Here is a 13,745-nt window from a genome sequence, read left to right as displayed (position 1 = left end):
TCACTGCAAGCTCCACCTCCCGGGTTTACGCCATTCTCCTGCCTCAGCCTCCCGAGTAGCTGGGACTACAGGCGCCCGCCACCTCGCCCGGCTAGTTTTTTTGTATTTTTTTTTAGTAGAGACGGGGTTTCACCGTGTTAGCCAGAATGGTCTCGATCTCCTGAACTTGTGATCCGCCCATCTCGGCCTCCCAAAGTGCTGGGATTACAGGCTTAGATTTTTATTTTTGGTTTACATTACTCGATGTGGAAGTGTTGAAATGTGGGGCCGTTAAGAGATGATAGGTTCTGCCCTATGGATGGATTAATCCATTTAAAAATTAATGGATTAACAACTTAATGAATTAGTGGATTATCACATGAGTGGGATTGGTTAAGAAGAGTCAGCCGGGCACAGTGGCTCACACCTGTAATTCCAATATTTTGGGAGGCTGAGGCGAGTGGATCACCTGAGATCAGGAATTTGAGACCAGCCTGGCCAACATGGCAAAACCCAGGCATGGTGGCAGGCGCCTGTAATCCCAGCTACTCAGGAGGCTGAGGCATGAGAATCACTTGAACCCAGGAGGCAGAGGTTGCAGTGAGCCAAGATCACACCATCGTACTCCAGCCTGAGGGACAGAGTGAGACTCTGTCTCGAAAAACAAAAGAAGAGGCAGAGAGACGTGAGCTAGACACTCAGCCCTCTGGCCATGTGATAGCCTGCATCACCTCAGGACTCTGCAGAGAGTTCTCATCAGCAAGAGGGCTCTCACCAGTTGTGCTCTCTCAACTTTGGACTTCCCAGCATCCAGAACTGTAAGAAATAAATTTTATTTATTATATTCAGTTTCAGGTATTCTGTTATAAGCAATAGCAAAAAGATTGTTATAAGCAACTGAAAACAGATTAAGACAGTGCTCAAGGTAAAATACCAATACACAACATACAATTTTTTTTTTTTTGAGACAGAGCGCTCTGTCACCCAGGCTGGAGTGCAGTGGCACAATCTTGGCTCACTGCAAGCTCCACCTCCCGGGTTCACACCATTCTCCTGCCTCAGCCTCCCGAGTAGCTGGGACTACAGGCACCCGCCACCACGCCCAGCTAATTTTTTGTGTTTTTAGTAGAGACGGGGTTTCACCATGTTAGCCAGGATGGTCTCAATCTCCTGACCCCATGATCTGCCCTCCTCAGCTGCCCAAAGTGCTGGGATTACAGGCATGAGCACCGCACCCGGCCACAACACACAAATTTTGTATACAGTGTGATTACAATTGTGTTTCAGTTTCCTCATCTGTAAGTGGAAATAGAAATAGTAGTCTGGAAGCGGTGGCTCACGTCTGTAATCCTAGTGCTTTGGGAGACTGAGGCTGGCAGATTGCCTGAGCTCAAGAGTTCAAGACAAGCCTGGGCAACGTGGTGAACCCCGTCTCTACTAAAATACAGACAATTAGCCTGGTGTGATGCCGCACACCTGTCATGCCAGCCACTCGGGAGGCTGAGGCAGGAGAATTGCTTGAACCCAGTAGACAGAGGTTGCAATGAGCCTAGATCACGCCACTGCACTCCAGCCTGGGCGACAGAGTAAGACTCCATCTCCAAAAACACAGAAATAGTACCTACACTTCTTAGAATAGTGATGAAGTTTAAATGAATTACTGTTCATAATACAAACATTAGCCGGGTGTGATGATACGTGCCTGTAGTCCCAGCTACTCAGGAGGCTGAGGCAGGAGAATTGCTTGAACCTGGGAGGTGGAGGTTGCAGTGAGTCAAGATCAAGCCATTGTACTCCAGCCTGCATGACAGAGTGAGACTCCATCTGAACAAAATAATTACTGTTCAGAGACACAGTTCATACTGCACAAGCCTTGGTTGAATAAAATAAATTCTGTCTTCTAAATAGCGCATGAATGGGTGCCCCTCCTCTTCCCTGGTCCAAGTCACCATTATCTCTCTACCCTATTCCTTCTTTGGCCTAATGGATTTCCTTGCATCCACCATTATGCTCCTCCAGTGCCTCCTACCTACTCAAGCTCAGGTGACCTTTTCAAAATGCAAATATGATGCACATGCTTAACACCCTTCAATGGCTCCCTATTGCACAGTCCACACGCCTTAATAGGACTGACAAGGCCTGAATGATTTGGCCCCTACCCACCTGTCCAGCCTCATCTTTACTATTGCCACTGAACTTCACACATGACCTCACTTTGACTTCACATATTACTGAGGTACCCTGGGGAGTTGCTTCCTGGTAGTCTGTAAGAGCCAGAATAATCAAAACCGTGTTTCCCTTGACCATAAGTGGAAATTGCACCCCATAGAGCAGATTGCCCCAGATTGCACACTTGGTTCTGTAGCCACCTGCTATGCCAGTCAACTTCCTGATTCTGTCAGAAATGTTTGAACCAGAGTGACTCCATCTTGAATAGAGTCTGGGTAAAATGAAGATGAGACCTTCAGAGCTGCATTCCCAGGGGAGCAGGTATTCTTAGTCACAGGATAAGATAGGAGATCAGCAGGCTGACATCACAAGATATAGGTCACAGAGACCCTGTTGATAAAACAAGATGTGGGGGGAAAAAAGCCCCAAACCCAGTATCAAGCTGGCAATGAAAGCAAACTCTAATTGTCCTCACTGCTGAAAATACGATAAATATAATGCATTAGAATGCTAAAAGACACTCCCACCAGTGCTATTACAGTTTACAAGTGCCATGTCAATGTTTGGAAGTTACACTATATGGTCTAAAAGGGGGAGGATCCCTCAGTCCTAGAAATCTCCACCCCTTTCCCAGTGTGAACTCCAAAGTATCCAAGACAGGTGTCAGCCAATTTAGATGGTTTTATTTTGCCAAGGTTAAGGATGCACCCATGACACAGCCTCAGGAGGTCCTGTCAACATGTGCTCAAGTTGTTCAGGATACAACTTGCTTTTATACCTTTTAGACATAATACATGTCAATACATGTAAGAGGCTGGGTGCAGTGGCTCATGCCTGTAATCCCAGCACTTTGGGAGGCCAAGGCAGGCAGATCACCTGAGGTCAGGAGTTCAAGACCAGCCTGGCCAACATGGTGAAACTCTGTCTCTACTAAAAATATAAAACTCTGTTTCTGCTAAAAATATAAAATATTAACTCTGTCTCTACTAAAATACAAAATTAGCTGGGCACAGTGGTGCATGTCTGTAATCCCAACTACTTGGGAAGCTGAGGCATGAGGATCACTTGAACCTTGGAGGCAGTGGTTGCAGTGAGCTGAGATTGTGCCACTGTACACCAGCCTGGGTGACAGAAAGAGACTCCATCTCAAAAAAAAAAAAAAAAAATACATGTAAGGTGTATATTCAGGTATTCTGTTATAAGCAACAGAAAGGTGGGAAAACTTGAAGTGGGAGAATTTGAAGTGACCTGGAAAAAGGCAGGACAACTTGAAGTGAGAGCTTCCAGATTATGGGTAGATTTACAAATTTTCTGATTGGCAATTGGTTGAAAGAGTTAAGTTATTATCTAAAGACCTGGCATCAACAGAAAGAAATGTATGGGTTATCACAATAAGGGGTTGTGGAGACCAGAGTTTTATGATGCATATGAAGCCTCCAGGTAGCAGGCTTCAGAGAAAATAGACTGCAGATGTTTCTTATCAGACTTAAGGTCTGTGTTGATGTTAATGCTGGTTGGTTTTTCCTGAATTCCAAAAGGGAAGAGGGTATAATGAGGTATGTCCAACCCCCAATTCTTATCATGGCCTAGTTTTTCAGGTTAACTTTGGAATGCCCTCGGCTGACAGGAGGGGTCGATTTAGATGGTTGGGAGGGGCCTTAGAATTTTATTTTTAGTTTACACCAGAAAACCAATAAATAATCCACCCCTTGTTTAGCATATAATTAAGAAATCACCATAGGTATACTAAGTCAAGCAGCCCATGCCACTGCTCTACTTATAGAGTAGCTACCCTTTTATTCCTTTACTTTATTAATAAACTTGTTTTTAGGCCAGGTGCAGTGGCTCACACCTGTAATCCCATTGGGAGGCCAAGGTGTGTGGATCACCTGAGGTCAGGAGTTTGAGACCAGCCTGGTCAACACGGTGAAACCCCGTTACTAAAAATACAAAAATTAGCCAGGTGTGGTGGTGGACACCTGTTATCCCAGCTACTCAGTAAGCTGAGGCAGGAGAACTGCTTGAAACTGGGAGGCGGAGCTTGCAGTGAGCTAAGATCATGCCACTGCACTCCAGTCTGGGCAACAGAGTGAGACCCCATCTCTAAAATAAAATAAAATAAAAATAAAACAAACTTGCTTTTACTTTCCTCTATTGGCTTGCTCTTAAATTTCTTCCTGCATGAGGCCAAAAACCCATGTGGCCTCCTAGGCCAAGCCCCAAGTTTGGGGTTTGCCTTGTGACAATTCCTTCATTCAGGAAGGATTTATTGCACTGTGGGCACACAGAGCTAAATCAGACCCAGCCTTGCTTCCTCTGGGCAAGGCTGTCTTCTTTTTGTTTGTTTGTTTGTTCATTTGTTTTGTTTGTTTCTGAGATGGAGTCTCGCTCTGTCGCCCAGGCTGGAGTGCAGTGGCACAATCTTGGCTCACTGCAAGCTCCGCCTCCTGGGTTCACGCCATTTTCCTGCCTCAGCCTCCCAAGTAGCTGGGACTACAGGCACCTGCCACCACGCCGGGCTAATTTTTTGTATTTTTAGTAGAGATTGGGTTTAGTTGTGTTAGCCAGGATGGTCTCAATCTCCTGACCTTGTGATCCGCCCACCTCAGCCTCCCAAAGTGCTGGGATTACAGGCGTGAGCCACTGTGCCCGGCCTGGGCCAGGCTGTCTTCTAAGTGCTTTACCTGAATTAACTAATTTCCTGCCAGATAGGTACTGTTTTTCTTTTTTTTAGATGAAGTCTCACTTTGTCATCAGACTGGAGTGCAGTGGGTCGATCTCAGCTCACTGCAACCTCTGCCTCCCAGGTTCTGCTGGCTTAGCCTCCTCGGGAGGCTGGGACTACAGGTGCGTGCCACCATGCCTAGCTAATTTTTGTATTTTTTTTTTAGTAGAGACGGTGTTTTGCTATGTTGGCCAGAATAGTCTTGATCTCTTAACCTCGTGATCCACCCACCTTGGCTTCCCAAAGTGCTGAGATTACAGGCGTGAGCCACTGCACCCAGCCCAGATATTGTTGGTTCCATTTTACTAGTAGGGAAAGTGAAGCACAGGGAGGTTAATTACCTTGCTCAAGGCTTTGTAGCTTGGCTCCAGAGCTGTGGTAAGGTTAACAAGCCTGAGTGCTATAAAGGCCTTCATGGGCTTCAGAGGTAGAAACAATCATATTTAATTAGTGGGAGTCCAACAAGTATTCCTAATAAATAATTTATATGTGCCTCACAGTTTCCAGGGTGGTTTTATGTGGATTCTTTCATTTTACTAGATGAGGCATATTAATGGAAAAACCAAACTCTGTAAAACATTTTAAAGAGGTTTATTCTCTGCCAATATGGGTGAATATAGCCTGGGGAACAGTCTCAAGATGTTCTGAGGAAGTGTGCCCAAGGTGGTTGGGTTACAGTTTGGTTTTATATGTTTTAAGGAGTTAGGAGTTATAAGCAAAGACAATAAATCAATACATGGAAGGGATACCTTGGTTTGTGAGAAAACATTTTAAATGGTTCATTTTCAAGGCATAATAAATCTAAGCTCTGAGAGCCAGCCTGCGAATGTAACAAACTGCATGGCTCATTCACCAAAAAGGTCATAATAAGCAAACAGAATGTAGAGGATGGGTCAGCCCATAAAAGGGAAGAAAATTTTGGGAAATTGAAACTTAAGCAGGGAAGGTCACCAATGTATAACCTTACAAGGGGGATGATGAAACTTAGACAATGTCTGGGATGATTGTAACCCCATAGTACTCAACCAATGAGGAACTGGGGAAGGGAAGTGGGTACTAGGAGATAAATTACCTGCTCTAGCTGCCCCAGGTATGCCTGCCTATCAGACACCCGATCTTGCAAGATGGCTATTAAATGTCTCACTTTCACTGTTCTTCATGCCTCTGAGTCCATTCTTCAGGTTTGGACAGGTGAACTTGCTTCTCACAAATCTGGGGGCTCATCCGGGATCTCTGTGCCTGTGTGAAGTGGGACTCTGGGAGAGAGGGGAGATGCATCCACCTGATTTAGGTGGCCCACTCTTTCTGGGCATCTGGCTCCCCACAGAGGCCCTAGACAAACCTGAGACTGTTATTCAGGAGGCAGTAGAGGTAACATAGGGAGAAAAGCAGGCACCATGGCAACCAGGCAACCTCGTACATGACCCAAGACCAGAAAACTGGAGAGCCAAGGACAGAAAATTGGATTATAAGTACTGCGTTGGTGGTTGGGCACTTTTGGAGGTCGAGTGTGTTTGAGAAGTATCTTCGATACAAAGTGAGTGTGGAGTCCCAATCCATGGTCCCCTTCTCCTGCAAGGGAAACAGCTGGAGACAGATGAAGCAATTCTTGGGGTATGCAAGAAACTTCCAGTGGGGGGGTTGAGTAAACAGAGAAAAGCTCCAACACAGAGACTGACCAAAAGTGGGAAATAGGAATTCTAGGCCTAGGGGAAAAAGGAAAGAGGGAGCCAAAGAAACTTCCCCTGACATTCCCCCAGATAGTCCTTTGCAGAGAATGTTGTAGGTTTGGAGTAATAACGCTCGAACCAGGGACAGGGAAAAGCAAAAGATGATAAAGTATTGTTCTTTTATCTGGCCCAAAGACCCTATTGGTAAGCCTTTGGTCTTTTGGCTTCCTGGGAGTGGTGGCAAACACCTGTGGTCCCAGCTACTTGGGAGGCTGAGGCAGGAGAATCTCTCGAACCCAGGAGGCAGAGGTTGCAGTGAGCCGAGATCACGCCATTGCACTCCAGCCTGGAAGACAAAGCAAGACCCCGTCTCAAAAAAAAAAAGAAGAAGAAGAAAGAAGAAGAAGAAAGAAGAAGAAGAAGAAGAAGAAGAAGAAGAAGAAGAAGAAGAAGAAGAAAAAGAAGGAGGAGGAGGAGGAAGAGGAGGAGGAGGAAGAAGAAGAAGAAGAGGAGGAGGAAGAAGAGGAGGAAGGGTACAATAAAAGTTGTTTGTTTTGAGACAGGGTCTCACTCTGTCATTCCCCGGGGGGGAGTGCCATGCTGCACTCATAGCTCACTATAACCTCGAACTTCCAGGCTCAAGCAGTCCTCCCACCTTGGCCTCCCAAGTAGCTTGGACTACAGGTGTGACACCACATTGTGGGACACCACCCCCAATATTTCAATGTAGGTTCTTTCTATTTTCCATAAGTGTCAGCTGGCTGAGAAATAAAGAGAGACAGTAAAAAGAGAGGAATTTTACAACTGGGCTGCTGGGAGTAACATCACATATCGGTAGGACCATGATGCCCACCTGAATCTCAGACCAGCAAGTTTTTATTAAGGGTTTCAAAAGGGGGGGTGTAAGAACAGGGAGTAGGTACAAAGATCACATGCTTCAAAGGGCAAAAAGCAGAACTACTAATAAGGGTCTAACAAAGATCACAGCAAAGAGCAAAAACAGAACCACTGATAAGGGTCTATGTTCAGTGGTGCACGTATTGTCTTGATAAACATCTTAAACAAAAGAAAACAGGGTTTGAGAGCAGAGAACCAGTCTGACCACAAATTTACCAGGGCGGAGTTTTTCCCCACCCCAGTAAGCCTGAGGGCACTGCAGGAGATGAGGGTATATCTCCATCCTTATCTCAACCGCATAAGACAGACATTCCCAGACCAGCCGTTTATAGACCTCCCCCCAGGAATGCATTCCTTTCCCAGGGTATATTAATATTCCTTGCTAGGAAAATAATTTAGCCATCTCTCTCCTACTTGCACGTCCGTTTATAGGCTCTCTGTAAGAAGAAAAATATGGCTGTTTTTGCCCAACCCCACAGGCAGTCAGACCTTATGGTTGTCTTCCCTTGTTTCCTAAAAATCACGGTTATTCTGTTCTTTTTCAAGGTGCACTGATTTCATGTTGTTCAAACACACGTTTTACAATCAATTTGTACAGTTATCACAGTGGTCCTGATGTACATCCTCAGTTTACGAAGATAACAGGATTAAGAGATTAAAGTAAAGACAGGCATAAGAAATTATAAAAGTATTATTTTGGAACTGATAAATATCCATGAAATCTTCACAATTTATGTTCCTCTGCCGCGGCTCCAGCTGGTCCCTCCGTTCGGCGTCCCTGACTTCCCGCAACACCACCACACCCAACTAATTTTTTATTTTTTATTTTTTTTGGTTAGAGACGGGGGTCTCAATATGTTGTCAGGAGTGGTTTCAAACTCCTGGGCTCAAGTAATCCTCCCACCTCAGCCAAATTGCTGGGATTACAGGCATGAGCCACCGCTCCCAGCTTACAATAAAAGCATTTGCCTCATGCCATTGCGAGGATTAAATAACAATGCACTTGTGCTTAGCACAGTGCCTGACATAGAGCAAGTGCTCAGAAAACAAGTTAAATGATATGCCAAGCAAGGTGTCAGAGCCCTGGGATGGGGAAATGTTTGACTTGTGGGTTGGTAAGATGGATTTACCAACAACAGTATAGGTTTGAAAAGGAAAGGTTTTTTTGTTTGTTTGTTTGTTTTGTTTTGTTTTTGAGACGGAGTTTCACTCTTGTTGCCTAGGCTGCAGTGCAATGGTGCCATCTTGCCTCACTGTAACCTCTGCCTCCCGGGTTCAAGTGATTATCCTGCCTCTGGCTCCTGAGTAGCTGGGATTACAGGCATGAACCACCATGCCTGGCTAATTTTGTATTTTTAGTAGAGACAGGGTTTCTCCATGTTGGTTAGGCTAGTCTTGAACTCCCTACCTCAGGTGATCCACCCACCTCGGCTTCCCAAAGTGCTGGGATTACATGTGTGAGCCACTGTGCCCGGCTGGAAAGTTTTATTAGAAAGAAAGAACGCTGCAGAGGAGTGCAGAGGGACGCCTCAGCAAGAAAGAACTGACCATGCTGGCGGATTTTCCTTACGGGTATTTATGGACCTTAAAGAGGAAGCTTGAGGGCAATTTGGACCACACTAGCCACGTAGGTCATGATAAATGATTACATTCATAGTAATTCTGGTGCCTTAATGTCAGCAAGGGTTGCAAAGTGAGTTTTGGCATGACATTCCCAAGTGTATAGAAATTCTAGTTGCTTATACATTTTAAGTTTAAAAGAGTCCTGGAACCAGATGCCAACATTAGATACTAAGGTAGTTTAATTACTTTTAAATTCCTCAGATAAGGAGTTTTAGTCTCCAGGACCCGTTCAAAGGTCGCCAGGTGATTTTTGCTCTCCTCATGATACAATAAGATGCTGGCTTATTTGACTGGTCACAGATGATGCATCGAATGTTCTGGGTCTGTTAAGCCTCACAATAGCTCAGGTTTTATCATAATTGTACAGATAATAATAGCACATGCTGACTAGGTGCCAGGCATTGTTTTAAGCATTTTGCTAACTTAGTCCTCACAGCAATCCTAAAAGGTAGGTGCTACATATTGCAATACCTGCTGTACTGGGGAGGAGACAAAGCATAAGAAACTTGATTAAGTTCACAAGCAGTGGCGTGATCCTGGCTCACTGCCACCTCCAACTCCTGGGCTCAAGCGATCCTCCCGCCTTGGCCTCCCAAAGTGCTGGGATTACAGGCGTGAGCTACCGCGCCGAGCTCAGGGTCTACACTCTTAACTGTACTGCCTTTCAACAGCATGTGAGGAACAGAGAGAGGAGAGAGAGACTCCCATTACCAATCAGGAGCTCCAGGTGTATTTCAAACCCTAGGATTATCACCGTGTGCAGTAGATGGCGCCCTGGCGCGTAGCAATACGCCGGACCTGTACACGGAGTCAAAACTACCATACCCACAATGCTATGGGGTATCAAAGTCCGACTCTACTGGTTAGCTGTCCGAGGTAGTGCCTGTGCGCGCTCCTGTGGGAAATTGTGTATTAAGGCCATTCGGGACCTTCCTTTATCTGCATAAGACAAGTTAAAAAGTGTTTTATCCTCCTCTTATCCTCCTTGTCTTACTAGTTGGCGAGCAATAGGGCTGAAACAAGGCTGCTGTTTGTTGGCCTCACCTGCGCTAGCCTAACGTGAGGACCCTTGACCTCTGGGCCAAGATGGTGGCGCCCAGAGCTTCTCTCTTGCTGCTGCCCTGAGGTGAACTGAAGCCAGCAGTCCCGCATCATGTCGAAGCTCGGCCGGGCCACCCGGGGCCTCAGGAAGCCCGAGGTCGGCGGTGTGATCCGGACCATCGTGCGGGCAGGCCTGGCCATGCCCGGGCCCCCACTAGGCCCAGTGCTGGGGCAGGTGCGGCCGTGGCGGGAACCCGACGTGGGGGTTGTCGAGGGTGGTGGAAGCTAGGACGCGGATGGAGGCCGCTGGCTCTGGTACTACCGGGGCCTCGGTTCAGAGCTCGGCTCCGCTTCTCACACGCTTTACGTCCTTGTGCTGGTTACAAAGGGTCTTCCGCCTGGGCTTCCTCATCCCATCCCAATGTGCTGTGATGAGGAAAACGTGGGAAGATGCGTACAGATCTTCTGACTCACGGAGGGGTAGTTGAATCTGGGTAGAGATAGGAACACAGAGAAGTGAAGAGGAAGGAGGGAATGGACGGCGCCTCCTGGGCGGTAGGAAGCCGTCCCCTCCTCCCACCACTAACCCCCTCTGCTTCCCTCACAGAGAGGTGTTTCCATCAACCAATTTTGCAAGGAGTTCAATGAGAGGACAAAGGACATCAAAGAAGGCATTCCTCTGCCTACCAAGATTTTTGTGAAGGTGGAGTCTGGACTCTGATCCCTGGTTTCTTTCTCCCTCTGTTCTTCCTCGGCCCTGGGGCTGCTCGTCTGGGTTTTTCTCTGCTCCTGACTTGACTTCCTATTTCTGGGCTTCACTTTCCCCATTTAGGACTAGACCATATTTGTTTTGAACCAGCCCCATCTTGCCATGTTGCAGTTCCTCCCTTTGCCCCTCCATCTCACTGGGCCTTCCAGAGCAGAATTAGGGCAGGAATAGAGGGGACAGGGTTGTTTGCTGCAGATTTATTTTTTCTTTCTTTTTTTTTTTTTTTGAGATGGAGTTTTGCCCTTGTCGCCCAGGCTGGAGTGCAATGGCACAATCTCGGCTCACTGCAACCTCCTTCTCCCGGTTTCAAGCAATTCTCTTGCCTCAGCCTCCTGAGTAGCTGGGATTACAGGCGCCCACCACCATGCCTGCTAATTTTTTGTATTTTTAGTAGAGAGGGGGTTTCACCATGTTGGTCAGGCTGGTCTTGAACTCCTGTCCTCAGGTGATCCACCCACCTTTTCCTCCCAAAGTGCTGGGATTACAGGCATGAGCCACTGCACCTGGCCCAGATTTTTTTCTTGTGATTCTGTGGTCTTTTTGAGGGATGCCATAGGAAAGTGAGATGAAGGAAGCAGGGACAGGACATTAGAAGTTCCCTGGGATGGGGCAGCAGGAAGAGAGAATCTCATATTTCTTTTTTCTGTTAAGCCTGACAGGACATTTGAAATCAAGATTGGACAGCCCACTGTTTCCTACTTCCTGAAGGCAGCAGCTGGGATTGAAAAGGGGGCCCGGCAAACAGGTGAGGGTCAGGGTAGGCGTCTGAGATTCTGGGGGCTCCAGAATATCAGTAACACCTGAAGAGCCACTTGTTCCTTCCTTCTAGGGAAAGAGGTGGCAGGCCTGGTGACCTTGAAGCACGTGTATGAGATTGCCTGCATCAAAGCTCAGGATGAGGCATTCGCCCTGCAGGATGTACCCCTGTCCTCTGTTGTCCGCTCCATCATCGGGTCTGCCCGTTCTCTGGGCATTCGTGTGGTGAAGGCGTAAGTGTCCTGGCAGGTGCAGTGTGACAAGAGGGCCCAGAAAGCTCTGGACTCGGGCAGAGCTGAGAGGGCCCATTGCAGTGGGAAGGTCAGTTTTTAAGTCAAGGGACCCTAGATTCCAGAGGATAGGGTGGGTGTGGGAGACCACATTCATTGATTTGGAATACTCTTATTGGGCACCTGTTATGTATTAGACGTTGTTCTGCAAATTTTCTAAGAAATGGAAAGATCTCCATGAAGGATCCAAGTGGGAGAAGTTCAGTGTCACCCAGGTCTGTCATCCTAGACCTAGGCGAGTGGAGAATGGTATGAGGGAAGGACCAGTGGGGAAAGATTTTTGAGCTGTGTCAGGTTCATGCTTGCTCCTGAGGCAAACAGGAGACCCCCGTTATGGGGCTTCAGATGACTTCAGGAATTGTTTCATTGAAGTAAGATGTTGGGTGGGAGAGTGTCTGGCCTAGACAATGGCCGGAACAGAGATAGCACTCAACTCTTTACTGGTTTCTTGCTGCTGTGTCACATCCCATGTCAAGGCTGACAATTGATTATTTCCCGAGAAGACTGGGGTTAAGCATGGAGCAGACACAGACTTGACTTTTCTCAAATCTTTTCTTTTACTGGGAACATGGAGATGGGTAAATCTGACCCCAGCCTTGGCACAGACATACATGCTCAGCCCCATGACTTCATTGTACAGCATATTTTGGGGCACAGAGTACCCCAGTTAATCTGGACTGGGGTCTGGCTGACGCCTCAAAGGATGAGTAGGGATTTAATAAGGGAACAAAAGATAGGGGTGTTGGGGGTTGGGAGATGGTGTCCCTGGAGAGCAAAGGTATAGAGGCTTGGAAGTCAGGGAGGGAGAAGGGGCCAGGCAAGCTGGGCTCTGAGACAGAGGTCCTTTTGAGCCCCTGCAAGACATGGGGTCCTGTGAGCTCCCACTGGTGACTAATCATGCACCAACCATCTGTCTTCACTTGTAGCCTCAGTTCAGAAGAGCTTGCAGCTTTCCAGAAGGAACGAGCCATCTTCCTGGCTGCTCAGAAGGAGGCAGATTTGGCTGCCCAGGAGGAAGCTGCCAAGAAGTGACCCTTGCCCCCCATCTCCCAGATTTCAAACGAGGCAGCTGGGAAGGGGGCCAGTTGCAAAGGCTGTGCCCCAGGGGAGGAAGGAAGTCACACCAATATGATGATGGTTTTCGTGACTTTGAATGATATATTTTTGTACATCTAGCTGTATTGAGGCATCAGGGCTGAATAAACATCCTTTCTTACCCACTGTCATCTTCTGTCTTGGGACCTCAGGGAAGGGGACCAGTACTGGTGGTAGCCAACATGGGCAGACATTAGGAAATTGGGGTCTTCATGCTGCTTCTCAGATGTGCAAATTGAGGTTCAGCCAAGCAAAGTAACTTGCCCAGGTCCTTTTTTTTTCTTTTAAGTTATAATTTTGTTTTATTGCCCGGGTTCTGAATTGGTGCCAGAGGTAGGAATAGAACACAGGGCTTCTCATTTGAAATCCTTTGTTCTTCCCCTCCCCAGGGTGGGAACCATGGGTGCTAGGGCTGGGGTGTATTGCTTGCTTCTTCCATCAAAAATCTCTTTTATCTCCTAATGACTTGCCACCTCAGCAGAAACAGGTCCCTGTGGAGGTCTCAGCTCAGCCCCAGGCAGGGTTACTACATGGAGTGCCCAGATCGCAGGGGCTACTTCAGGCCCTTCTGCTAAGCTCCTGACCCTGGCTCTGGGTCAGATGTTGGCTGAGCATGAACTATTGTAGGGCTGACAGCTACAGACCACAGAAAGAGCAAAGCTTCAGCAGGTTCCTGTCTGATGCAGAGGTCCTCGGGAAGCCCTTGGCCTTCTATTTCCTCATTGTCCTTT

The 13,745-nt window shown here is 47.2% G+C and overlaps 1 protein-coding gene across 2 annotated transcripts; it reads left to right on the top strand.

Annotated features, from left to right (window-relative positions):
- Window positions 1–10,105: 10,105 nt before the first annotated feature.
- Window positions 10,106–13,140, top strand: MRPL11 (mitochondrial ribosomal protein L11). Of its 2 annotated transcripts, none has more exons than XM_017857339.1 (5): window positions 10,106–10,261; window positions 10,712–10,807; window positions 11,525–11,618; window positions 11,703–11,862; window positions 12,846–13,140. In XM_017857339.1, exons 1-5 carry the CDS (start codon window positions 10,217–10,219, stop codon window positions 12,949–12,951), a joined length of 501 nt encoding a protein of 166 aa, XP_017712828.1. In that variant the 5' UTR covers window positions 10,106–10,216; the 3' UTR covers window positions 12,952–13,140. The 2 variants fall into 2 exon arrangements, with proteins under 2 accessions (XP_017712828.1, XP_017712827.1); XM_017857338.1 differs by having other exon boundaries at window positions 10,106–10,339.
- Window positions 13,141–13,745: the final 605 nt, after the last annotated feature.

This window comes from Rhinopithecus bieti, unplaced genomic scaffold (genome assembly GCF_001698545.2).
Source record: "Rhinopithecus bieti isolate Rb0 unplaced genomic scaffold, ASM169854v2 scaffold_44159, whole genome shotgun sequence".
Taxonomy (NCBI): domain Eukaryota; kingdom Metazoa; phylum Chordata; class Mammalia; order Primates; family Cercopithecidae; genus Rhinopithecus; species Rhinopithecus bieti.
This window is presented reverse-complemented; position numbering and strand designations above follow the sequence as displayed.

Bases quoted from the DNA above. Each gene is read 5' to 3' on its own strand.
- MRPL11 (XM_017857338.1), top strand. From the start codon at position 10,217: ATGTCGAAGCTCGGCCGGGCCACCCGGGGCCTCAGGAAGCCCGAGGTC. The intron at 10,340-10,711 runs GTGCGGCCGTGG...CTTCCCTCACAG, and splicing joins TAGGCCCAGTGCTGGGGCAG to AGAGGTGTTTCCATCAACCA. The intron at 11,863-12,845 runs GTAAGTGTCCTG...CTTCACTTGTAG, and splicing joins GGCATTCGTGTGGTGAAGGC to CCTCAGTTCAGAAGAGCTTG.